Here is a 27238-nt window from a genome sequence, read left to right on the forward strand (position 1 = left end):
GCCGCGTTGGCCGCAGCAAGAAACCGGCCGCACTTCAAAGCAAGGTTGCCGGCCAGATTGGAGAGCTCTTTGTTTATGATGTAGTCGTTTCTGAGTTCTTTTTGGTAAGCGTCGATGTCTTTGATGTTGACGGTCATTCCGACCACTTTGGATACAAGAAAAATAAAGCTGTCGATCAGGCTTTCTGTTGTCTTTGAGCCCACGTACGTCTCGTAGCGTTTGGTGTATTTCTCGACCTCTTTGTCGCTCAGGCGCTTCACCTGCTCGTGGGTTAACTGCACTCCGATGGCCTCTTTGGCTTTGCCTGTAGACACCAGCACGGCCAGCTGCTCACGAAGAGCAGGAGTGTCAGGTCTGGGGGCGGTTGGAACAAGGTCACCCGCTACAACACTCGACGGCTCAGGCTCGGGTTGAAGTAGGTTCATAACTTCTGCTAACGCGGCCTCTTCTTCAGCCATTGTTCAAGGCTATATACAGCTTCCATTTTTTTTTTATTCAAAATAACTTCACCCCGTAGGTGTGGCGAAGCGAGAACACGAGATAAGAGAACTTTCGCTCTTTCAGCTTTGAAACCAGACCTTTGTACTCATCCTGAGAGAGTTCGCCGGCGTAATCATCAAAAATGGCTTTCGTGGTCTTGGCCGAGGGGGTGTAAAAGAGAACGATCGTCGCCACGTTCTCCCGGAAGGAAGATGTTATGCCGGTCATCTTCTGAGTCAGCACCCAAACGCTGATGCCCGTATGTCGAGCAGAAAAGGCGAGATTCACCAGCTCGCCTGTACGCCCTTTCACATCTTTGGAGGCTGCGCAGTCATCGAGTATTATGAGCGTGTTGGCGCCCTCGAAAAGCCATCTCACGAGCTTCAACCACTTTTCCACGTCGTGCTGCTCACACATTATCACATCCATTTTTGGATCATTTTCACCAATTCTGTGGTAGGTCTTGTTGTGCGCGAATGTCGGGCAGATGAGCACGATGTAGCGGAACTTGAAGCGGAAAGGGCCGTAGATCTGGTCCAACACAAACCTTGATTTGCCTGAATTCGTCGGCCCCACAATGAGAGCGTTGAAGGGTATCTTGCTTGGGTCCATATTAAAACTGTACAGATTCTAGCTGTCTTTCCATAAGGTTGAACTGGGAGTCGGAGATTACGAATACATGGCATTTCACGTCGCCTGAGCCTTCGGCTTTCCGCTCAATTTCCAGCTGGACCTCGTCTGTACTGTTCACAATGCGGGTGCCGCTGCCGTACATCGACTGGTCCGCCATGGAGCGCATGTCAATCACAAGCCCGAACTTATCACCGGTGTAAAACTTTGTCGCATTCATGTGCTCGGTTTTATTTTTTTCTTCCACAAAGAAGCGGTGGGCCTCTTCCCACATGTCCTTGCCTTCGATGCCGTCGTTGAAAAGCATGTTGGGCGAGCCGTTGACCGTGACGCTGACTTTCGTCAGAGCCGGGAAGATGAATTTTTCTGAATCTCTGTCGCCCGCAGTATACGGCTCTACAAACAGGAGGAGGAGGGCTTTTAGTGACCTTCTTTGGGCGTTGACTTTGATGTTGATTCTCGTGTCAGTTCCTTTTTTGAAAGACACCTCTTTGTCATGCATCACGTGGTCGTAAGTGAACTCTTTGCCGCTGGAGTAAACGCTGTGTGCCTCGTCCGCCAGAGTCTTGCTGCGGATAATTTCGTACTCGAGCTGGATGTTGGTCAGCTTGTATTTCAGCTGGGTTGTGTGGGAGCCTCTGACCACATGTATAGCTTTAGCAAGTTTTACATCGAACGTGAGGTCGTTGTAAAGGGCTTGGGGGTAGAAAACACCGGGGTTGGTTAAAATCTGGTGGTCAAGCCTGATCCGGTACTTGCTTCCGTGTACCTCGTTCAGCTTGTTTTCAGCGTCGACGCCCGAGGTTTTCTTGTCTCCCGCGCCTGAGCGGATCTTGCATAAATCCTCGCTCTGAATCCCTTCGCGGAGCATGTTGTCTCGCTTTTCCTGCGAAAGGAAAAGGTCTTCGAAAGTTTTGTAGATGTCATAGCCAACCGTGTCTTGCAGGATAGTGCCTGCAAACTTCACGACCAGCCTGTCAACGAGCGCCCGCGTGACGTTCTGAACAAGGAAGTTGTTGGCGTGCCCTCCAGAAATGTCGATGTCAAAGCGAAGCGCTAGCGAGCTCGGCACCAGAACCTCGTTCTCGTTCAGCTTGGGCACGGAAACATACAGCTTATCCCCGGGGTTGGCTTCGGAGCGGATAAAGGTGATTCGCTTGACCGCGCGCTCGGCCTGCATGGCGTGTAATGTCTTTTCGTTGTAAGTTGGGCTAAGGTTCTCTGGCACTGACATTGTGTATTAATACACCGGCGATTATTTTTCTAATTTAAAAAATAACAGGCTTGCAGGCTCGTGTCATGTTGATTAATTCACCTTCACATTTCATTACCGAGCTTAAAATTCACCATCTTTATTAACTTATCACTACTCACGATGAATTCGATAGCGTTGATCCTAACAGTATGCAGGACACCTATCATATATGAACTCAGTTAAATGACCTTGCTCTCCATGAGTTCTCGTAGCTCAGTGGATAGAGCGCCCGCCCGGTGTTCGGGAGGTCATGGGTTCGATTCCTGTCGGGGACTCAGAATTTTTCTTTGTCCCACGCTCGTGTCATGTTGATTAATTCACCTTCACATTTCATTACCGAGCTTAAAATTCACCATCTTTATTAACTTATCACTACTCACGATGAATTCGATAGCGTTGATCCTAACAGTATGCAGGACACCTATCATATATGAACTCAGTTAAATGACCTTGCTCTCCATGAGTTCTCGTAGCTCAGTGGATAGAGCGCCCGCCCGGTGTTCGGGAGGTCATGGGTTCGATTCCTGTCGGGGACTCAGAATTTTTCTTTGTCCCACGCTCGTGTCATGTTGATTAATTCACCTTCACATTTCATTACCGAGCTTAAAATTCACCATCTTTATTAACTTATCACTACTCACGATGAATTCGATAGCGTTGATCCTAGCAGTATGGAGGACACCTATCATATATGAACTCAGTTAAATGACCTCGCTCTCCATGAGTTCTCGTAGCTCAGTGGATAGAGCGCCCGCCCGGTGTTCGGGAGGTCATGGGTTCGATTCCTGTCGGGGACTCAGAATTTTTCTTTGTCCCACGCTCGTGTCATGTTGATTAATTCACCTTCACAATATATCGCTATGTCGGAAGGCGGCGAATTTGGTTACAAAGACACGGACCTTGATAACCGGATTAACCAGAACGATGATGATGATGACGAACAAGAGGTTAACAGAACCAAACCTTTTGACCCAGGTGCGGCATCCACTCCCTACCAACCCGGCGCCCCCTACAACGAGGGCGTACAAACGGAAATGAGTACTTTTCGTCACGAGCAGTCCGGCCTGCCTGACACTTCTTATGCCGAGACATCATTCATTGTTGGAGAAAATATCCCTTTGCTCGAGCCTTTCATACATAACGAGGACAAACCGGCCATGCTTGAAAGGGCAAAAGAAAAAATCAAAAGTTGGTTCCCGAAGGTAGACTTCAAAAAATTGGGCCCAATTGGTTTCAGCAAAAAAGGTAGTCAAACTGAGATCGTTTCATTTGGCCCAAGGGGAGGTGAGTCTAAAATTTTCAAGATTGGCGACCAAGGGTTACAAAAAGGTTTCACAGACGCGAAAAAAGCAGCTCTGGGGCCAAGAGCTGAAAACATCATAGCTGAAGACCGCGACACCATCAGAGAACAACGCCAAAGACAGATAGAGGCAGAGAGACAACTACGCCAGGCGGAAACACTCGCTTCGCAAAGAGAAGAAGAAAAGAAAGAAATCGAAGTTCTGAGAGGTAAAATCGGGAAAACTAATGCTCAGATTGATGCCATTCAGGATAATCATGGTTCGAATCTTGAAAGTGAAGCAGAGCTGCGTAGGCTGAAAGAACTGAAAAAGAACTATCAAAGCGATTTTGAAAACAAGAAAAAAGAATTGGACTCGCTTACAAAAAAAGTACAAGAAATAGATAAATTGAAAGCAAAGCTTGAAAGAATCAAGACCTTGCGCGCACAAAAAGAAAGTGAAACAAACGCCATGGAAGAAAGGCTCAACCAAACAAAACCGTTGGACGACCTGAAAGAGCAGGAAAGCGAGCTGCAGCGCCAAAACGAGGAAGACCAGGCAATCATTCAAGATGAGAATGCCTCGCCCTCCGTCAAAGAAGCCGCAGAAGGCAGAGTGGCAGGAAGAAACGAGGAGATCGCGCGTTTGCAAACTCAGATTGCGGAAAGGGAAAGGGGGCGGCCTCTCATGGAAAGGGTCAAAGAGATCTTCCAAAAATATGGCGTGACGTTGACCGCTTTTCCTAACGCCGCCGGGACCACAATCGGAGCTGTCATCGGGGCCCTCACCAGAGGTTTGAAAGCCACCGGCAAAGCTTTGGGAAATGGCCTCAAAGATATTGCCGCGAAACTTGGTTCTCTGCTGCCCGGGCTGATTGGCTCGGTTGTGAGCTTTCTATTCAAAGCCGCCGGCCAATTCGTCGGGTTTCTGGCCGAGCACACCTGGCTGCTCATTCTTGCCGCGGTGGCCTTTTTGTTCGAAAAATATCTTAATAAGCGGCGTTAACTTTACCGCCAAGCCATGAACAGCAAAGCCGAGAATCCTACTACGCCAACAATGACAGCTGTTTTGTTTATTTCGTGTTGCGATGTTTCATCTGGAGCCTTGGGCTCTATTTTTTGTGCCGTCGGCTGTGCTTGCTGAGTTTCGGTAGAAGCTGATTTCCTTGATTCGGCTGTTGCGGCTTTGTGTATCGGGTTGGACGGATGGCTGTTGGGCGGGTTAATTTTTGACGGGCCGCCTGCCATTAGTTTGAGCGCAGCTTTTTTTGTCTCCGGGTTTACCTCGTTGTTCACCCCAAGTTTCATCCCGGAGACCGCCTGTTTCAGCTTGTTGTTGTAACCGATTGTGCTTTCGGTGTTTATTATCATTTGCGCGGGCATGAACCAGGCTATGGGGGCTACAGCAAGATTGAGCCTGACCTTCGCTTGATCCACCGCAAGCTGGTACCTTTGTACGCTCTTGGCCAGGTCGGGCTGTCTGATCGCGCCTTCCATCAGCACCAGGAACTCGCTTTGGGCTTCTTTCGCCCGGCCGCCAGAGCCGAGAATGCTGCTGTGGACGTTGACTTGCGCGCCCAGGACGCAGTAAACGAAAGCCTCGATTGACTGGTTGATTCTCGACAACCCCACCTGCCTCAAACCGGATGCTGTGTTTGGCGCGAACCAGTCATACTGGGCCACGGCATAAGGTTCAATGAAAGAAAGCAGATTTCCTTTGCTTGCCGCACCGCCTTCATCACTGAATTTATAGAACCCTCTTGGATAAGCGGTTCCTGTTTTCAACGGCCCGTGCCCTGTCACGCCAATGTATACACTTCCCAAGCCGTGCTTTTTCCCTTGTGTGAAGCGAAAATCGCTCGAGGGATCAATGCCGAACTCGTCGCATATCCTTTTGTACGAAGCAACGTCCTAATGATTGTTCATTTGGCTGAACGTCGGGTCTCCGGGCAAAGCGCTTATGCTCTGAATACCTCCTAGCTGGTACAAAATGCGCCTGACCGTGAAATACACGTGGAAGATATAAAAGCTCTTATCTGCGGGGGGAGATTCATCCCGCTGTCAAAGATTTCGCGAGAAACTCCGCAACCTTGTGTCGCGCAGAAAACCGCGAAGTTGAGCTGTTGCGGCCAATATTTCATGTCTGGCCCTCCTAACCAGTGTTTTGATTCGGTTCCAGAAGTGTGCCTGAGTTTGATTTCTTGAAATATTTCTCTGAATTTTGTTGTGAAATATTGCCCAGGCGTGACGTAGATTTTTATTTCGGCGTTGAATATTTTCTTCAAGCTTGGCGCTTTACCGTCGAAAGGTACCGCAGGGATGGGCAAGGAAACTTTTGAACCAAGTGGCGACAATTGGTAAGGAAAACCCCCGCTGTCTCCCAAACCGAGCGCCTGTTTCATTTCCGCGCTCCAATACCGCCTGTCTGAGCCGAAGACCCTTTGAAACGAGCCTTCGCTTTCTTTGAAAAACACCTCTGCTGTTGCGTTATTTTTCTCGTCGATGCTTTCTTGTGAAACGAACCGGCTTTTGTCCGCTTTTGGAAAGTGGTTTAAAAAATTTGTCCACGACTTTTTCTTGGCGGCATCTGCTTTTTTCACAAACTCAGGATCTTTCCACAAATTCGCCATTGTATTTGAACACAATTTTGTTTGTTAAATATAAAAATGGTTGTTCTCACTATTGTCACACAAAAGAATGGAGAGACTATCTATTTTGAAGAGCCGATACCGAAAGTACATTTCATGAAACTCATTTCTTGTAGTTTATTCAACAGCTGGGACACTTTGAAAAAAGAAGGTTCAGCCTCCTTGGGAGATAAAGACAAAGATAGAGCTTTGTCAATTAGTAAATTACTCCCAGGGTATTATGATTTAGAAAGCCTGGCAAAAGAAATAGAAGTTCTGTTCGCAAAATATAGTTATAAGTTGGAAACAGAAATAAATCAACCTGCTGGCCAGCTTATAATAAAAAATTTTGGGGTTGGGACAAAGCCGATTGAACTTGATCGCGATTTAGCCGGTTTGCTTGGTATTGGGCGAAAGTTGAAGACTATAACATTCGTAAAACGGATTACATCTCTAACGACATATTTTATTCATTGTAATTTGATCGACGAAGAAAAGAATCTGTTCAATGGCAAAAAGTCGGATGTCTTAGCCCTGTTCGATGTGAAAGGGAAGCCTTTTTAAAAGGTAAGCTACCACGGTTCTCCGGAACAGGTTTTGCGAGACTGTTCTACAGAAGAGTTTATAAATACCATCACCATTAGCGTAAAGACGAAAATGGCGAACTCTTTGATTTCAAAAGCTTCCCGCTTCTTTTTGAATTAGAGTTAAATTAAATTTCTTTATACACGCAATGTCTTCAGCAAATCTGTTACCTCCAAGCGCGCCGCCTGCCGAGCCTCTCTATCCAGTACTGGCGTCGTCTTCTGAAAATTTCCGCTTGCAAAAGATCAACGAGATTTCCAACACTTTGGACCGTGAGGTCGGCTACTATCGCCTCGTTGCTAAAAAATACAAACGGACGAGAAAGTTCGTTAATTGGAGTGCCGCCGGCTCCAGTGTTCTCTCGGCAGCTTTTTCCAGCGCTAGTTTTGGCTCCGCCCTCTCTTTGGTTGGCCTGCCGGTAACAGTTCCTTTAGGCGGCGCTGGGGGGTGTTTCGCTCTCGTTTCTTCGGGGCTGATAATCGCCAGCAAAAAACTTGAGTCGAAAATAAAAAAACATCAAGAGATTACCACGCTCGCCGTTGCCAAGCGGGATACAATCAACAGACTGCTCTCCAAAGCTTTGAACAACAACGAAGTGTCTTCCCACGAGTTTGACACCATCCTTTCCGAGTTTCAGCAGTATAACGCTCTAAAGGAACAAGTCCGAGCAAAACTACTTCGCCAGCCATCAAAGAGAAAGCTTCCTGATGTTGATGTACAGAAACTGGAGAAAGACATCCGCGGCAGACTTGAAGCAGAAATGATAAAAAAAATCACGAACCCTCCCGCTTCGAACTGACATTTAAAAACTCCCGGGTTTTCTTCCATGTTATTAAAAGATGATTGTGTGTTTCCACATGCTCTGCCTTTTCGTTCATGAAGAAATGTTTACTCCTGAGTGGCAAAAAGATGCTCGAGATATTACTCGCGAGATCGTCGCTGCAATGGTTGAGGCAAAATAGTAATCTTTGAATTTCTTGTTGAAGAGATGCGTATATTTGGTATTCTATGATGGATCGTGGACAAACTTTCGATGTTGTTGACACACCTCCACCCGACAAGCGCGACTGGCCATCTCTCGAAGACTTTCAAGAGCCAGAAGAAACGCTTAGATGGCGTGATATAAAAGTGGGGACGTACAGAGTCCTTGCATTGTACAACCAAGGTCGGAACAAATACGGACCTTCAGTTGTGTTAAAACTTGAAAAAGAGAACGGTTCAACCTTTTTAGTGTGGGCGCCGGTTTCGTTGTTTTATGCGATGGAAAAAAGAGAAAAAACAAACTTCATCTTGAATCTTGGTGCTAAATTGTCGGTAGAAACAGGCAATGTCTACTACGATTTCAAACTTTGTTGAAGAAACCCAGTCGACATCAGAAAACAGAGACCGCCGCCATTTTGTTTTGTTACAGTTGCTTTGACTGGCTAAAAAAAAAGGTTTTTCTCCCCCGTTTTTTCACCTGTTTTTTGTGACACTGCACGCGATCTCGATGATGTTTTCTTATGTCTCATGAAATTTAATAAAGGCTCGGTCGTACTCGTGGACGTCATAAATTGGGTATCCCAGATAGTGGAAAATGTTTTTTTTTTTGTAGCAATCGTGGCAAAGACCGTTTTTTCCCCCGTACAGCAAAAAGGATCAAAATAATTTTTGCCGTACAAGTAGCATTTTTTGCAATGCAACACCTTTACAAGTTTTCCTGCTCTGGCGCAGTAAGGGCTTTCTTCTATTTCTTGATGCACTTTTTCTTTGATTTGTTTGATTTGTTTACTTTCTTGTGTGTTGCTTGACTCCGCGGTTGCCATGGTTCCTTGCGGTATAATACGTATCCTCATTTCTCTAATTGTGTTGCCTTCAGCTCGAGCAGAACGAGATCGAAATCCTTCTTCGCTTTTTTGCCCTTCCGCATTAGCCGCTGGTTTACAGTTTTCCCTCCACAGCCCCTGCATAACCGGTAGGCGCACTGCACCCCGACCCCGCAGACCCGACATGGGGCGGCATTCTCATCCCTTTCTTTAGCTGGTAGTTGTGCTGCTTGCACAAGGTCCCCACACACCGCTTTCCACAACTTTCTTTCCGGCCCCGCATCAGCCACGCGCATTTGTTTGTTGCTCGAAGCATCGCTTATGCTCGGACGGTATAACAGCGGGCTCGTTTGTTTCTAATTGGTGTCCCTTCCTCCCCGTTGTTTTAAGTAGTATATGGTGTAGTCGACAAATACTGTTTCAGAGAGGGACTCAGCAGTTCCCCGTTTTGCAACCCCCAGCTTTAACCGAAGCGAGCTTGCGAGCTTCGGTATTAAAGCTGGGGGTTGCAAAACGGGGAAATACTTCTCCTTCTGTGAAACGGTATTTGTCGACTACACCATATACTACTAGAACTAAACGTATAAGATCACATAAGGCACCCTGGATCAACTCAGACTTGAAGAAAGGTATGCGCGATCGTGACGCTGCCAAGAGAAAAGCTGTGAAGTCAAATGATCCATGCGATTGGGCAAAGTATAAAAAGCTGCGAAACTCAATAAATAATAGGATCAAAACTGCTAAGGCATCTTATTTTTCGAAAGCTTTTATGCAATTTGAGGGCAACTCTAAGAAAACTTGGCAAACAATTAATGAACTTACATCTCGCCGTAAAAGCAATGAGACTGTGAAAGAACTAAAAGTAAATGACGTTGTAATCAATAATTCTAGTGAAATTTCAGATACTTTTAATGACCATTTTTCAACAATCGGGCCCAGACTTGCCAATGAAATACCTCCAATAGGTCAAAATGATGATTCGAGCTACACTAACTTTATCACTTGTAACAACAAAACATTCCATTTCTGTCCAACTAGCGGTAATATTGTTTTTTCTCATCTAAACAAATTATCTAGATCTAAAGCAACAGGCCTTGATAACATTTCTGCTAGATTAATCCGTGAATGTGCTGATCTTATTTCGGTCTCTTTATCTGACTTCTGGTATATTTCCTGACGATCGGAAATGTGCTAGAGTTACTCCGTTGTTTAAGCAGGGTGAGCGATCTGATCTAAATAATTATCGACCAATTTCAGTCATTCCAGTAATTGCTAAGGTATTCGAGAGTATCGTGTATGACCAGCTATATAGCTTTCTAACTAAAGAGGACGTAATTTCTAAACAACAGTCGGGCTTTCGCGCATTGCATTCAACTGTTACTGCTCTATTAGAAGCTACCGATAGTTGGGCGTTTAATATCGATCGCGGAAATGTTAATGCTGTAGTTTTTCTCGATTTAAAAAAAGCGTTCGACACTGTTGATCATGAAATTCTTTTAACTAAAATGAACCTTTACGGAGTTCAAGGAATAGCTCTTGACTGGTTCAACTCATATTTAACTAGCCGTACACAACGATGTCTTGTTAATGGTTCTCTTTCTCAAACCTGTTCGCTAAAATGTGGGGTACCTCAAGGAACAATCCTAGGTCCCCTATTATTTCTTATTTACATTAACGCTTGCCCAACTGCTTATCATCATGTCAGCTTAGGATGTATGCTGATGACACCCACATCACATATGCGGGAGCTGATCTGAGCTCTATACAGTCTAATCTAAATCACGATCTAAGTAATTTAAACAAATGGCTTACTTCTAACAAGCTTACTTTAAACGCGACTAAAACTGAATTTATGTTGATTGGTTCCAGACAAAGATTGAGTACCCTTCCAGATACACTTGAGCTGTCAATTAATAATGTTCCAATAAATCGTGTCTCCTCAGTCAAATCGCTCGGTGTGTTGATCGACGAAAAACTTGGCAAACCCATATTGATAAATTGTCTAAAAAGATTGCATCTGGGATCGGTGCCATAAAACGAGTTAGGCCTTTTGTTCCACCAGCTACACTGCTTTATGTATACAGTGCTCTAATTCAACCTCATTTTGACTACTGCAATCTTGTCTGGGGTAATAGCGGTAAAACTTTGTCGGACAGGCTACAAAAGCTTCAGAACCGCGCCGCTCGCGTGTTAACTTCCTCTAGTTATGATACTGATGCCAAAGGTCTAATACGACAACTGGGTTGGAAAGATTTGTGTACCCAGCGTCAAATTCAGAAAGCCTTAATGGTATATAAATCTTTAAATGGCTTGGTTCCTGAATACCTATCGTCTAAATTTCTAAAACGTAGTGGAATGCGCTATTCTTTAAGGGATTCCAAAAACAAACTGGTTGTACCTCATCCACGAACTAACTATATGAAAAATAGCTTTAGTTACAGTGGTGCAACTCTCTGGAACAGCCTACCCTGCAATCTCAGGATGATAAAATCCTTTAATCAATTTAAAAGCAAAGTTAGACACGGCATTCATGGAAAACAGGATTAGTTTAATATTTAAATTAGGATTTACTACTTCAATTTTTATTAATTAGTATTTAGCATGGACTGTTTATTAGTAGTTTATTAGTATTAATTTTTTTTTTTTTATATATATATAACTTTAAATATTAGTATTACCTGATGATTTTTAACCGTGTATAAAGAAATGTTAAATAAATAAATAAATAAATAAATAGATGTTGTCATGCACATCTGTGGCTACACCATGAATGTATAACTTTGTATCCACGACTTCACTACAGACACTGAAATGTTTTACAAATTTACCACCGCTGTCAAACACCTTTAAGGTACAATCGTCGCGGTCCCCGATAATGAAATGTCCGCTGGAGTTTGTAGCAATACACACTGGCTCCTTCAGCTTGTGCTCCTCTTCACCCTCCTGACCAAATGACAATGTTACACAACACTGTTCTATGCCGTGCTTACGCAATACTTCAGTTAATCTTTGGTCGCGCAAAGGATCAACTTTGTCTTCTCCGACATCAACAGTAGGCCAAATCCAGGGATCTACGCCTTTATTGACTGTTTACGTGACATCGTAGACGACACGATTGACGTAGCAAACACTGGAAATGATTTGTCTGCGTTCGTGTTTACCAAACAAACCCAGCCCATACTCCCCCGAGGCCTTTCTTGAGCTGAACATCAAAACTATTCTGAACTGCTGACAAAGAGTTCAGTTCTTCAACGCAAATTCTACATGGTGATATGGCGTCCTCGGGATTGTCTAGTTTCTCTAGTATTGTCGCCATGACTCGATATTGCATTGCTAGAATACGGTCAGACGTTTCTAGAGCTTCATTACCAAAGGCTTCTGTTGCTTTTCTTCAAGAATCTTCGAATCTCTTCTTTGCGTCAGAAAGAGCCCTCGTAGCTGATTCATCCAGGTCAATAAGCTCCAACTTCTTCATTTCCTCGGCGAGAGAAAATGCTTCATCACAAGCTGCTTGTGTTGTTGACGCGCCTGGCTCGCTTCTGGACCTTGCCTTATCAGAAACGTCATACAAAAACCCGATTCCTTCCTCAAAGAAGCTAATACTCGCTAGCAAATCTTTCCTTGATAATCCATCCAACTTAGACTTGATATCATCGATTTCACGGACGATCAATCGACGGAATTTTTGTTCTGTTACATCGCCATCTTTCAGCTTCTCCGCTACCTTATCTCTGCCTTTATTCACAAGCAAGCCAATAGTCGCTTTAACCAGGGTTGTTACAATAGAAGACATTGTAAAACAGATATCAGAACTGCTGCGTGTTTAGCAGAAACGATGTTGGTGAAGGTTAGTGTCACGATTATTGAAAATATGACGTCAGCATCAGAAGCCCCCGCTCAATGGAACGTAACTTCGTATTTTGGATTGGAATTTCAATTGTCAGTTCTTTTTATTGGTTTTGCTCTAATATTCAGTAAATTTAATAGTCAATCTGAAGCCAAAATAGTGATAAATTACGGCATTAGCTAAGAAATAGGATGGACTTATCAGCCTTTATTTTGATTTACTGCATTTCAGTCAGAGTGCTCCCCAGTCCTAAATGTACATCAGGATCGTCTTATGTTCCTTGGAGTGACCTCTGATAGAAAAGATACTACTTGGGTCGATAAACAGGAAATGTGACGATATACACAATCCACCGTTTACGAGCACTCTCTCTTGTCTCTCTTACAGTGGCGGTCCAGACCTTGAGCTAAGGGGGCGGGGCGGGGGGGGTGGTGGTATCCAGACCTTGAGCTAAGGGGGTGGCCCGTTTTTTGTTTTTTTGCTTGCCCTGTCGGCTATTCTTTCTTGTGCGGTTTTTTTTTACCCAAAATAAGAAGGGGGGCGGGGGGAGAGCCCGGGCCCTCCGTCCCCCCTCCCCTGGATCCGCCACTGTATTATATTGATTATCGGCAAGAGAACGATACGTGATATTAGGCAAGTTATCTCAGTCGCATTTAATTTTACGGCCAGAAAATTCCGGATTTATCGTCATGACATGATGCACTTATGCGAATATTTTGATATTTAAAGAGGTTTAAAAGACAGAAAACCTCTGAAACGGTCTTTAAATGCTAGATATAACCACTTACTTTAAATTTTGAGATAATGTATTTGACATTGCAAATCCTGTAATAGAGTTCGTTTGGTTACAGTTTGTTATTCATCATTCTATTAACATGTTCAAGTTTTGTATCTGATTACTTGTACAATAAATTGTTTGTTGCGTTTCATCAATTCGACTCCATCAATCGCACAGCGTAAGGGCTTGGGGAATAAACGAAAAACTAGACCAAATCGAACATGAGGAAGGAATAAAGATTATTTTTGTTTTATTCCCCCAAGTCTCGCAGCCAAGTTAGAATTTTATCACATCAAAATTGGCTTATTGATAACCTTGGCGTATACCCAGATATAGCCTGTGAACAGGCTCTGGCTTGAAGGGTCTGACCGCAGCTGGAAGGGCCGAGAGGAAACTGGATGAGAGTGAAGTGGCCGAGGAGGGAATGGGGTGCGGGTTGGGGCGTCTCCCCTCCTCTCTCTCTCCTCCCCTCTCTTCTCTCCGCTTTCATCCCGCTTTCCATCCTCGATTAGAGAGCCTTTTCACGGGCTTACCCAGATACTCTTTTAACTTCAATTATGTAGGACTATTATATGGTACTACGCATCTGCAACTTTTATTAATTCTTCAATTCCTTCCATCGATCTCGCTCGGACTGCCCAACCTTTGTTATTACCAGTATAGCAAATAACTATTTGGGGTTTCTTATACCTCAGGTGTAAGGTGAAACACCTAAATATGACGGGGTGTTTAAAATTCTTAACGTATTACAAGCTGCTAATTCAAGATAGAAGAACTGAGAACATATCCATGAAAAAAGGAAGAAAAATTTCAATTATTTTCACTCTGTAATGACTGTAATGTACCGGTCGACGCGAATTAAACTTCAACAATCCCGCTTCCGGCCAACCCCAAAATAAAAAGTGCGCGAATTTCTCCAAGTCCCCTCCCCTCCATCCCTTCCATTTGGTTTCAAATTCCCGCCCCCCTCCCCACCCCACCCCTGCGCTCAGCGACGAGTCAAATGCCCGGGGTATGTCCGGGGACGGGGAGTCGATGTTTCTATGTGATCAATTACGTAATTTTCTGGCTGAAATTTTATCTTTTCTGAATCTGTTTATTCTGATGTCCGAATGTTTGCAAGTGTCGTTTGAGGTTACGATAACTGCGTGTAGCAGACGCGAAAAGTCTCTTTTCGTTCCCATACATTCTCGGTAATTTTGTCGACAAACTTTTTTCTTCCGAATTCGGTTTATTCTAGTGTTACAATCTTTGCATGCGTTAGTTATTGAGCGTTGCAAAGTATGGACACGCAGGGTTACTACATTGGCGGATAGCAAACAGAAAACGTAGTAATTGTATTGTCCTTGTATTTTTGCCAAAATTTTCCCTTTTTTTCGAATGTGGCGCGCGCGTGCGTTAACTCTTTTGACAACTTTTAACACTTATTGTAGGTCGATAACAACTGTTATTAAACTCCCTATACATTCAGACCTTACAAATAATAATGCCAAATACCGCAATTACACTCCATCTCAACTCAATGAACTTCTTAAGCTTTTACTTATTCTTATGAGTAAATTTGCGCCTTAAATTTCACCGCGCGGTTTTGAACTTCTTGTCAACAACAAACCAAGGAAATATCATCACAGCAAATTATCGCCTTTATCTTTATTTTAAATATATTTTAAAACTGTGAATTCTTCATTTACCCCAAACATTGCCTTCACTGTCGGCAGATCAAATCGTTCCAGTCAATAGAAAACATCAAACATGCGGTAAATCATCTTTAATTACTGCTAGTTTAATTTATTACAGCTATTAGCATTAAAAGCAATCACTAGACTATAGAAGTAACAACTTGACTTACTGTCTCGAATCTCTGTTTCTGGTAAACACTTGAAAAAACCACACCAAATCGTTAAAATGAGACCTAAGGGCTAACTTTGTTGTTCAGTAGGTATTTCATTAGCTGTTTTTCATCGACTGAAAGATTTCTCACTCGCACAAAATGCGACGACTATTAAAACAATAACCCAACAAAATGATATCTTGTTGCCAATCTCGTCAGACCTGAACAAACACATCTTGTTACAACAGCAAGTATTTTGAAGTTAGGTGATCGCGTGATATCGGCCTGACAATACTGTTTCGTTTCCCTAGAAACGAAACAGGTAACAGGAAAAAAGCCAATTTTGGACATAACAATACTTGAGTCAATAGACTGATTTCCGTTCTGATGTAACATTCATCAAATGTGGAGAGCAAATCCATTCATTGTGTTCATAGTAACGACAAAATCTAAATACAGATAACCACGCGAATTCGTGTAAAAAATGTATGTGAACATTCAGTTTCTACAACTTAACATACCCATACGCCCTGAACCTGAATAGCTATGACTAGATACTGCGTATATCAAAAAGCTAAATACGAATACATAGTGTATGTCAGGGAATTATGTAGGAGAGCCAAATTCAACTAGATAAAGCGAAATTACTACAAAATTCCAAAACACTTCGTGGCCTAATTAACAAACACAATTCTGACTAATAAAGTTCACCCGTTTCACACTTAACAGAAGAATTCTGAGACGCGCACCGATTCAGCCTTACTTTGCATGACTATAGTAAATTGCTGGTTCATCAGGTGGTTTTGAATCTTCGGTAATCTCCAGGTTAGGGCTGAAAAGGTTCTTCTTCTGGCCAAACCCCATTTGATACTGCCAAATGTACACCTCAGAGCGGGGCCGGATATGCAGGTTAAGGGTTTCGGATTCTTCAGTGATGTTACTCCATTGTTGCTGCTCTGTGTTAACGCTCTTTCCACCATACTGGACTTTGAGGCTAAACTGATATTTGGAGATGGCCTCACTCAAAAGACCGCTTTGGTACTGTGCTCCCGCCTCGATGGACCAGTTGTGCTCTATGGAGGACATTTCACTCCTTGTGAAGCCAACGGTTTTCGTGATGGTTGTTTTCCAGTCGACTGTAACGTCGGTTTCATTTGCAAAAGATTTGATATTATGCCAATAACCAAACGCTTTTCCGTCGGTTTGAGCTATGCCGCCAGGTATAAAGTTGAGGACTGACTCGTGAACGCTGAAAGTGGCTGGGTTTTCGTCGAGATTCATGTTGGTGCTTCTGTGGTAAGGGACACTCCATTCGCCTGCTTGCTTCAAACAGTAGACATAATCAGTCGTACCCCAGAAGTAGAGACCATCACGGAACGCTTCGTGGATGCTATATTCAACGGCACCCTTGTCAGTGTTCATGTTCTCCACTCGTCGATAGACGCCCTTGTCGGCAAATACGATGTAGTAATTGCCAAACGCAGAGTAGTAGTGGCTTCCTCCACGACAGTTGGGATGAAGACTGTACACCACAGCATCTTTGTCTTCATTCATGTTGGTAACTCTACGATATTCGTTCCCTTTAATGATGTAGTACTGATCTTTGGTGGCCAAGTAGTGATCGCCCCACTGACAAGCTGGACTTAAGGAGTAAATCTTGATATCATTCCCTTCATGGAAATTTGCGCTTCTCATATAGACGCCAAGATCTGAACGAATGATATAATAGTCGTGCTTAGTACCACAAAAGTCGATTCCTCTGGCCTCCTCCGCACTCTTCGGCACGATCTCTGGATAATCTGGAAGGTTAGACATGACTTGAACTCAGTGTCTGCAGCTGAAGTTAGCCTTTCTTGTTGAGCACTTGCGAAGCAAGCAAACCTCGGGGCGTTGATTGTGAAAGTGAATACAGCAAGCTAATTCATGTATTGATATACTGTGACTTCCTTGTCGTAAAACCGCGCCCATGTCTCGTACCAGTCCCCTTCTTCTCTTAGGTCTCTCAGACATGGCTAATTTCGGTAGAACAACAGATCTCAAGGGGTCGGGGGGTAGGTGGTTGGGGGCGGAGGCATTTATCCCAAACACATTATTTTAATCATTCTAGTTAATTGATCTCTCATTACTGTCGCACAAACATGGCTCATGGCTTCTTATTCAATGCCCAGCTAAACGAAGATTTACTAGCATTCTTTAAAAAAATTGTTTGGCCGGTCATTTAGTGTTTTTGCTACTTTGACCAGCTGCCAGTCATTCAGCCACTTTTACCACACAACGAGAACTTTATTTTACCAGGCAAATACGTAAATTTGTCGCGAATGTTACAACTCAAGAAGCTTGGAAGCCAGCTCGATTGGTTTTACCGGAACAGTGCGACCTAAACAAACAAAAAAAAAAACAATGAAACATTTAGCGTTACAAGAACTTGGCCCCCGCGGCCCAGTTGATATCGAAAGAAAAGAGCAAAAAACGTTTCTCTGAAGCAGCGCTAGCCAAAATCACAGCAACCCAATACCTCTCCATAGACGGGCGAAAAAATTCTAACCCAGCGATAAATTTATCATGTCCGATTCGCACCACTTGCCAACTAAACTTCAGCAGCACAGGGGTTTTTTTTATTGTTACATGAAACGTGCATAACTGCTTACAGCTTCGAACACTCTATGTAGAAAAGTATGCTTTTAGAAATAAACTTTTCGTTGAGAGAGGAGACTGTTACTTATCTGATAACAATGAAACAAGGAAATATCATCCACAGGATAATATCGCCATTGTGTTACATCTTTTTACCCCAAACATTACCTTTGCTGTCGGGACATGAGTTCGTTCCAGTTAATTGAAAACGTCAAACACGCTGTAATTATCTTTAATTACTGCTGGTTTCTTGAAACTATTAGCATCAAAAAGCAATCACTAGACGATAGAAGTAGCAACTTGACGTACTGTCTCGAATCTCTGTTTCTGCTAAACACTTGAGAAAGCACACCAAATCATTAAAATGAGACCTAAGGGCTTACTTTGTTGTTCAGTACGCATTTCACTAGCTTTGTTTGACCGACTGAAAGATTTGTCACTCGCACAAAATGCAACGACTGAATCGATAAGCCAACAAAATGACTTCATATTCCTAATCTCGTCAGACCTGAACAAACACATCTTGTGCAACAGTGGGAATATTTCTTAATAAGTACCAGGACGACTCTCAAACAGCGAAACATTATTTCATTGTGTAAAAAGTAAGTTCGTTGTGAAATTACAACCCAAGAAGCTTAAAAGCCAGCCACTGACAAAGCCAAAGATTAAACTTTTAGCAAGTGTTTTGAGGTTACGCGATCGCGCGATCGGTTTCACAATACTGTTTAATTACTGTTTCGTTTCCTTAGCAACAGGCAACAGGAAAAAAAAAAATTTTGGGCATAACAATACGTGAATCAACAGATTGATTTCGGCTAATAAGCTGTTGACTTTTAAAATGTAATTTTGATTAAACATTCATCAAATGTGGAAAGTAAATCTACTCATTATGTTCATAGTGACGACAAGATCTAAATACAGTCGAACTGTAGCCACCCTCACTTCATGCAAGGAAAGAATAGGAGAATCCACACTCTTTCAAGCGATCAATACTTAAAACAAGGTTCAGTACCAACTTGTAACTTAACGGTATAATGTAGGTAACATTGTGTAAAAGTACTGTGCAATAAATTGCTCCCTCCTCTTCTACGGTATACAGCGCTGTATTTCTATGACTTACAGTTCACAACAAAATATCTCATTCCGTCATTTCGCAGTTGTTACGTTCAGGATGGCCGCTTAATACAGGTAAAATAACAAAGAAAGACAAACATAGGACTGCTACAGGGTGGCCGCGGCCGCTTATTAGAGGTGGCTGCCTAATACAGGTAACAAATACAGCGTTTGTATGAGCGAAAAATCGGGACTTTGAAAACTGGCCGCTTAATAGAGGGTGGCCGCTTAATACGGGGCCGTTATATACAGGTTTGATTGTACAAATAACTACTCGAATTTGTGTAAAACAAACATGAACAGTCCTGCGCGATGAACTTTCTACAACTTAACATATTCATCAGTGCCCACTTAAACCCGAATAGCTCGCTGAAAATAGTCGCCAACCATTATAAAGCCGTTTTTGGGACCCTCTAAAATTTTCACGAGATTGTCAAAGCCTATGAAGTTGAAGGAGGGATGTTTTAAAGAATAGCAATGAATTTGTGTTTGATTTTTATCGCAAAGGAATGCTTCTCTTTTCGACTACAGCATGGTGATACTGACAATATCTGGATAGTAGAGTGTATTATCGTTTGTCTCACGATGTAGTCACTTGAGATGTAGATCGCGACGTTTCGACTGCTTAGTGCTGGTCTTCTTCAGGCGATAAGGTCGACTGATTGCACGGTATCATTTATATCACAAAGGTCGGCTGTGATTGGTGCATTTCGATCCTCCTATTGTTCCATTGTTCCGGCGAGTAGCTGTTCCCTCAGTGGTCCGCTGTTGTACCGTTCTCCTGTTGTTGTGTTTCTTGATCGTGGGTATCCATGCTTAAGGAATTTCAATTCCACTATCCCTGTTGATGTTATTAGGGTGAAGTCTTATGTGAATAGCTTCCTTGACCCTACGTGTGTACCAGTGAGGATCTCGATCAATAAACTTGACCTCATTCCGGATAGGATAGTGGCCGGTCTCGTGGGTGTGTTTAGAAACGGCGGAGGTCTGGGTACGGGCGAGTCGTATATCCTTGTCGTGTTCTTTGATCCTTTCCTACATAGATCTCGCTGTTTCCCCAAATGCGCGTGGCTGATGCGGGGCCGGAAAGAAAGCTGTGGAAAGCGGTGTGTGGGGACCTTGTGCAAGCAGCACAACTACCAGCTAAAGAAAGGGATAAGAATGCCGGCCCCATGTCGGGTCTGCGGGGTCGGGGTGCAGTGCGCCTACCGGTTATGCAGGGGCTGCGGAGGGAAAACTGTAAACCAGCGGCTAATGCGGAAGGGCAAAAAAGCGAAGAAAGATTTCGATCTCGTTCTGCTCGAGCTGAAGGCAACACAATTAGAGAAATGAGGATAAGTATTAAACCGCAAGGAACAATGGCTTCCAATGACCAAAGGTTTGAAGAAAGACTGGGAGAAGAACTTGCAAAAATCGATCCAGAAACGTTGCAGTATTTTAACCAATTACTTGCGGAAAACGCACCAGCCGTTAGAAAGCTTGTCGAGAACGTGATGGATGAACCTATTTCCCAAGAAACGTAGAAGCGTTTGCAAAAACCTTTACTTCCAAAACCTTACCAACCAAGACCCCCTCCACGGCAAAGAAAGGGGAGAAAAAATCAAGAGCTTCTGAAGGAGTACGACCCCTTTCCTGCGCAGAACATCCGAACAGTGACAGACTACCAGAATGAGATTCTGTACCTGTTCGATGATGTAACGCATGAGGGGGAAGAGAGTAAAGGACGGCGTTATATTCGATGGCACTTCATCAGAGGTCTGGGAAAAAACCTCACACCAGACTTTATGGAGAAGATATGAGAAAACGTAAGTACGTCTTTTTATCTGAGGCATGTTTTCTCGTATCAGTTGCGCAACATTGAGGATGGAACGGTGATTATTTACTACACAATCAAGGGCTCACCTTGGATTAACAGACTGGAAGATGCGGAAGAATGGCTCACCCCCAGGAAAAAAGTCGCCTTGAGCTTGAAAGTGTTGAAAGGTCGAATACAAAGTGGGTGTTTGAAAGCTTTTTCAACGCTGACCTGAAGGTTGTGATTGACAGGCAGCCATTGGTTGGAACAGGCCCGTTACCGGACTGGCTGCGCAACCTTGCCCATAGCCGGGCAATGGTGGCGTTGGACACGTATTACGACAACCTGTGCCTATGGCGGTGCATCGCTGTGCACCGAGGAGCGCGCCCAGATCGGTGCACAAAAGAGGCAAGAAGCTTGGCCCAGAGTTTCTACAAACTCGAATCCATACCTGCAAACTTCGCAAAAACGTCTCTAGATGAGTTGGACAAGGTGGAAGCCACAGCCGTCGCATCTTGGCTCGGAATACGTGTCTACGAGCCTGAGCGTTTAGAAGACGGTGAAGTGGTATGGCATCTCAGAGTAAACGCGAATCCCAAACTGAAAAACATTCTGACAATCGGTATCTACGAAGGGCACGCTTTCCTGATAAAAGACATCACAAAGCTGGCGAAAACCTATGAATGCACTCATTGCCGTCAGAGATTCACACAAGCTTAAAGTCTCAAACGGCATTTCCAAACCTGCAGTGCAGGAAAAACGGCAATCTATTACCCGGGGGGGGGGGGGAAGTCGAAGCCCCGCAGACAGCTTTCGAGAAAGTGATGTACCCAAACAGCACAGCATCTAGACAAGCGCTGCTGTGGCTGGAGCGAGAAGCGAAGCAACGGGGTATCCACATTCATCATGCAATGTGCGGGCATGGGGGCGAGAGATGGCTTCCGCGAGAAGGTGGGAAAATGAAGAGCTCGCCTGTCGACGGGTACAACCACGAAACGAGGACGGTGTTCTAATACCACGGCTGCCCTTTCCACGGATGCCCAAAATGTTTCCCACGCTATCGAGAACAGATGATTCTCAACAACGGTAAAACCCCTGAACAACTGTACCAAGCCACCCTGAACCGTACCGCATTTCTGCGGAAGATCGGCTACGAAGTAATCGAGGCATGGTCTTGCGAAGTTGGGCATCTTAAGGGGGAACTTCCGAGGACGGAAACGAAAACTTACCAGCACGCAACCTTGTACGATTTCGAGTCGTATGGCGATAAAAACTATCGGAAAGAGCCGACAGGAGCGTTAACGATAGAAAACGCGCACGTGCCAATCTCGGTTAGTATCGGCGACACTCTTGAAAGAGAGCCCACCCACATCTGTGAAAGAGACCCCGCGGAGTTGGTCCACAAGTTTATGAAAGAGTTACATAGACGCGGAAAAAACATCCAGGACCAGGTGCGAGCGGAGTTTGTGCCAGAAGACATGCACCTGCTACCAAAAGAGCAGCAGCAAAAATCTACGAATGGTGCAACCAGGTTCCTGTCTTAGGGTTCAACTCAGGCAGTAACGACCTGAATCTGATCAAAAACCACTTCGCCAGCACTCTTGCTGAAGTATCAAAAAAAGTCAGAGTGGCGAAAAAGGGGAACAAAACCATGTTCTTACTCACCTGGGGGGCCCGTTTCCTCGATATCATCAACTACCTCGGCCCGGGGACGAGCTACGACAAATGGGTGAAAGCCTACGGATGCAAGGCAGTGAAATCGTGGTTTCCCTACGAATGGTTTGACACCCCCGAAAAGCTTGATTACCCCGGGCTCCCAAAATACGAGGACTGGTATTCGAAGCTAAAGGGCGAATACGTTCTCACGCGGGATGAATGGTAGGGATGCCAGCGAGTGTTCAAAGACAAGGGCATGCGCACCTTCGCAGACTGGCTGCGTTACTACAACAATCTCGATGTGGCTCCCGGCCTTGAGGCTCTGGAAAAGATGAGAAACTTCTACACTGAGAAGGGGATAGACATTCTGAAAGACGCTGTGAGCATCCCAGGCGTGAGTTTGCACTACTTGCTCCGGGAGCGGTTGAGCGGGGCGCAGATCTTTACAGCCCGGGCGAAGAAGCATATGAGATGCTGAAAGAAGCTGTTGTTGGGGGGCCGAGCCTGGTTTTCACAAGGTACCACGAAGCTGGTGTCACGAGGATAAGGTCTCATCAAATATCAGAACCGCGTCTTTGCAAAAAAAATCATCGGTTTAGACGCCAACGCTCTTTATCTTTCTACCATGCTCAAAGACATGCCTTGCGGGAAGGAAAATGTCAAGCACTACAGAGGCGCGTTCCAAGCGGAGGCGGCCCCTATACTAACGCACATACTCAAAGAAGGAAAATGGTTTGGATTTGGCGAAGTCGACATCGTGATTCCAGAGCGCTCGCATCCCAAGTTCGATGAGATGTATCCTTTCTTCTACAACAAACAGGTGCCTGCCAAAGCTGTGCCGCAACATATGGCCGATTACTTGGAAAGAACGGGCAGAAATCGCGGAGACGGAAAAAAACTTGTGGGAGCGCTGTCTGCAGAACGGATGTTGGTGTACGCCCCTCTGCTGTTGTGGTACGTGAACCACGGGGCGGTAATCACGAGGGTTTACAGAACAATCGACTACAAACCGGCCAAGATCTTTCCCTGGTTCGTGGAGCAGGTGACGGAGGCGCGCCGGTCAGGAGACGTGGACGAAAGCAAGGCGTTGCTCGCTGAAGTGTTCAAACTTCTGGGAAACAGCGCGTACGGGAAGCTTATTGAAGCTTTGGAGCGGCAAACAAATGTGATTTACACCAAAGACGAGAAGGTGGTCGACAGAGCCTTGCGGAGCGCGTATTTCTCTGATCTTGAAGAGGTCGGGCAGGCGTGTGAGTTGGAAAGCCGGAAGCCCCGGGTCACAATCAGAAGGCCGTTTCATATTGGAATCGCCGTCTACCAGCTGGCGAAGCTGCGGATGCTGGAGTTCTATTACGACTTTCTCGACAGGTATATCGACAGAAGAGATTTTGAGCTGATCCAGATGGACACGGACAGCAACTACATTGCAATCTCCGGCGAGCGGCTCGAAGACATTGTCCGGCCAGAGCTGAAGCAAGAATTCGAGGCGGAAAAAAATCAGTGGCTGGCTTGGGACAAGTGGAGCGGCCGGACCCCAGGCCTCTTCAAACTTGAGTTCGAGGGCAGCCGGATGATCGCGCTCTGCTCGAGGTGCTATTACGCCGACGAAGGAGAGGGCGAAAAAAAAAGAAGTTTAGCACGAAGGGCATGTCAAAGAAGCAGAACGAGATAACGTGGCAGCGTTTTAAGGAAGCGCTGGAAGGCAGCAAAGACACGGCAACCAACAGAGGTTTCAGGATGCGGGACGGGCACATGCTCACTTACGAGCAGCAGAAGCTGGGGCTGAGCGCTTATTACGACAAGCGGTGGGTGCTGCCTGATGGGATACATACCGAACCAATCGAATTTCACCTTTAGTTCACGTCAGCCGGAGGAAGAGTAGTGTTTGGAGGGACAACCAGCAACTCTTCACGCACGAAGCCGCGCTTGGGACCGTCGCGCAGATAGTAGAGAACGGGTTGATCCGGTTTTGTGAAAGATCTTTCAATGCTGTAAACTTTCAAAGACCGGGCTGGTAGAGATAACGAACTTGGACAAGAGAGGGAAGTATTTTTTCGCTTTTTCCAACAAGCCTTGAATAAGGTGTCGAAGGCCTTGCATAAACAGATTTTTCTTTGATGGCAACGGCGGGTTTCTTGCCGATAAGGCTTGTGACCTCGTTGTTCAAAGCCGAAACAACTTCAGGAAGTCTTTTTACCCAGGCAGTGGACCGCTGGCCCTCAGAGAGTCGCATTTCCGCGGCGTACTGGTGGCCGAACAAGCGCTCAGCGAGGGTGCGGTTGAAACGTTCAACAATGGCCTGGTCGCGGTGAATGTCAGCGCGCCCGCGCCGGATATATGTTTCGTGCTTTTCCATCTTCTTTGTGACAGCGCCCATGAATTCGCGCCCGGGGTCAACCTGCAGCATTTCAGGCCATTTGAGAGGCCCGCGCTTGTATATCTTCTGAAAGGCCTGGGCGACCTCATCAGAATTTTTCGAAGTCAGGGGTTTGGCCTCCTTGTAGCGGCTGGCCACGTCGACAACGGTCAGCGCATATTTGAAAACATTGCGGCCACGAGGTAGCTTGTCGTGCGGCAGAAAAAGAAGGTCCGCCTGATGGACCTTGTTGGGTGTTGGAACGTCGAATTTCGGCCGAGGAATTCGCCTCGGCGCGGGGAGGAATATCTGCCAGAGCGCTTGCTTGATCAGCCACTTTTTTGCGGTTTCTTCAGGTACCTTGGCGGCCTCGGCTAATTTTTGGATCGCGGCGATTCCTTTCCAGTAGCCCCCGGGGCCATGGTATATCTTTGCGAGTTTGGCGTCCATACCGTTACTATAAGTAAGGCGTAAAAAAGTTTAAAGGAACCGGAAGGCTGCGTAGCCCAGAGCGAGCACCCCGGCGCCCACGAATATGAGTTCACCATTTTTTTGCTGCTCGCTCGGCTGATAGAAATCTGAGAACTTGGGCTCTTTGGGGGGTATCATTTGTTCGTCAGGATGCGCCTGGTTGTAGAGTTTGAAGGCATAGTCAGTGTTGGTGAAGTTCTGCTTGGCCTCCGCCTTTATTTGCGCGTTGGTCGCAATCCAGTCGAGAAGATGGGTGCGGTCGCGCGTTTATTTGGCGTAAGCCGCTTGATAAGCCTCGAGAACTTTGTCATGGCGCTTTTTTTCTTCAAGCGCAGCTTTGTCGCCCCCGCCAAGCGCCCTCGCCAGATAATTGCCACCGATAAAAGCCGTGGCGTTCAACACAGCCCCACCAACCATAATCGCGATGCTCGCCATGGTGCTATATTGCAGAGTCTTTTTTTCAAATCATTAATTTCAGACGCTGTCAGGAAGGATTTTTTGATCCTCGAGGTACTTTTTGAGCGCAATGCTGCCCGCCATGACGGCGGTGAACTGCACGTAATTCATCGCGCTGCTGCTGGGATCAGAAGTAAAATTCTCTTTTACAACCTTTTTTGCGGCCCAGCCGATGCCAGCGGCTAAGCCAGTGAGAGTAGCGGCGTCTATGATGGTCTTAACAAGCTTGTTGTCGGACATGATAGCGGTTGATATAAGTAAAAACAAAAGTTTAAAATAAATTAATCTGTCTTTTCTTCTTCATCCTCGTCATCCTCGCCATCCTCGCCATAGTATGCGGCGGCCAAAATATCGCGGATTTTATCTCCTTCTTCATCTTTTTCAAACAATGTTGCACGCAAAAGATCGCGGACTGTATGAAAAATCTTTACGTTGAAGTCGTACCATAACAGCCCAATACCAAAAATTGCTGCTGAAGAGATCCGAATTTGGGGAACGTCAACTTTCTTCATGTTTATCTACTACAGGTGAAAGTTTAAATCATTTTTTTCAAACCTTTTGTCTGTGTCGCGCGAGCAGGTTCTGGCTCAACACGCGCGGGCTCAGGCGCGGGCTCCGGTGTTTTTTTGGCGAATGCGGTCTTGAGCTCTTCACGTTTGTAATAAATCCCGACAAGTGAAACGACTATGCTGGCAACAGCAAGCCATTGGGTGGTGCTGAGGTCGATATTTTTTTCTCCGCTGCAGTTTGAGCTTTCGCCTTCTGTAGTCGGGGCTGGCTCGGGGGCCGCTGTTGTGGCTTTCGCCTTGTTGCTTGCCATATAAGCCTCAGCTGCTTTTTTCTGTTGCTCCCGGGCCAGCCGCGTTCTTTCAGCAACCATTTTTCCAGCGGCCACACGCTTGGGATTTTTTACGCGCTGCGTTGACGTTGTTGTAGTCGGAGTTGTCGCTTGCTGTGTGACATCGACGGCAGGTGCGCTCTCGGATTGTTCGGTTGACATGATGAGCAAATATAATAATGCTTAAAAATTCACTCAGGATTTTTCTGCAATCACTCAGCGGTTGTTGAGGATTGCTCTTCCGATTTTACTTCGGCCTTTTTCTCCAAATGTGAGTTAAAATCAACATGTTTTGTGGTGATCAGCGCCGCGTTGGCCGCAGCAAGAAACCGGCCGCACTTCAAAGCAAGGTTGCCGGCCAGATTGGAGAGCTCTTTGTTTATGATGTAGTCGTTTCTGAGTTCTTTTTGGTAAGCGTCGATGTCTTTGATGTTGACGGTCATTCCGACCACTTTGGATACAAGAAAAATAAAGCTGTCGATCAGGCTTTCTGTTGTCTTTGAGCCCACGTACGTCTCGTAGCGTTTGGTGTATTTCTCGACCTCTTTGTCGCTCAGGCGCTTCACCTGCTCGTAGGTTAACTGCACTCCGATGGCCTCTTTGGCTTTGCCTGTAGACACCAGCACGGCCAGCTGCTCACGAAGAGCAGGAGTGTCAGGTCTGGGGGCGGTTGGAACAAGGTCACCCGCTACAACACTCGACGGCTCAGGCTCGGGTTGAAGTAGGTTCATAACTTCTGCTAACGCGGCCTCTTCTTCAGCCATTGTTCAAGGCTATATACAGCTTCCATTTTTTTTTTATT

At 45.3% G+C, this 27238-nt stretch overlaps 3 protein-coding genes and 3 pseudogenes across 3 annotated transcripts; 3 read left to right on the plus strand and 3 right to left on the minus strand.

Moving 5' to 3' along the window:
• Nucleotides 1-1093: 1093 nt before the first annotated feature.
• On the minus strand, nt 1094-2344 carry LOC149115220 (uncharacterized). The gene has a single exon (XM_089284772.1). The coding sequence runs from the start codon at nt 2342-2344 to the stop codon at nt 1094-1096; it is 1251 nt and encodes a 416-aa protein (XP_089140898.1).
• A 163-nt stretch (nt 2345-2507) lies between these two features.
• On the plus strand, nt 2508-4650 carry LOC149115221 (uncharacterized). Its single transcript, XM_089284771.1, has one exon. It carries the CDS (start codon nt 3193-3195, stop codon nt 4648-4650), a length of 1458 nt encoding a protein of 485 aa, XP_089140897.1. The 5' UTR covers nt 2508-3192.
• Nucleotides 4651-9546: 4896 nt separating this feature from the next.
• Nucleotides 9547-12761, minus strand: LOC149115222 (uncharacterized; annotated as a pseudogene).
• Nucleotides 10495-11428, plus strand: LOC149115223 (uncharacterized; annotated as a pseudogene).
• A 2278-nt stretch (nt 12762-15039) lies between the features above and the next one.
• LOC149115224 (uncharacterized) lies at nt 15040-17524 on the minus strand. The gene has a single exon (XM_089284773.1). The coding sequence runs from the start codon at nt 16930-16932 to the stop codon at nt 15877-15879; it is 1056 nt and encodes a 351-aa protein (XP_089140899.1). The 5' UTR covers nt 16933-17524; the 3' UTR covers nt 15040-15876.
• Nucleotides 17525-23256: 5732 nt separating this feature from the next.
• LOC149115225 (uncharacterized) lies at nt 23257-24172 on the plus strand (annotated as a pseudogene).
• Nucleotides 24173-27238: the final 3066 nt, after the last annotated feature.

This window comes from Orbicella faveolata, unplaced genomic scaffold (genome assembly GCF_042242905.1).
Source record: "Orbicella faveolata isolate gen_17 unplaced genomic scaffold, um_ofav_v1 contig_13, whole genome shotgun sequence".
Taxonomy (NCBI): domain Eukaryota; kingdom Metazoa; phylum Cnidaria; class Anthozoa; order Scleractinia; family Merulinidae; genus Orbicella; species Orbicella faveolata.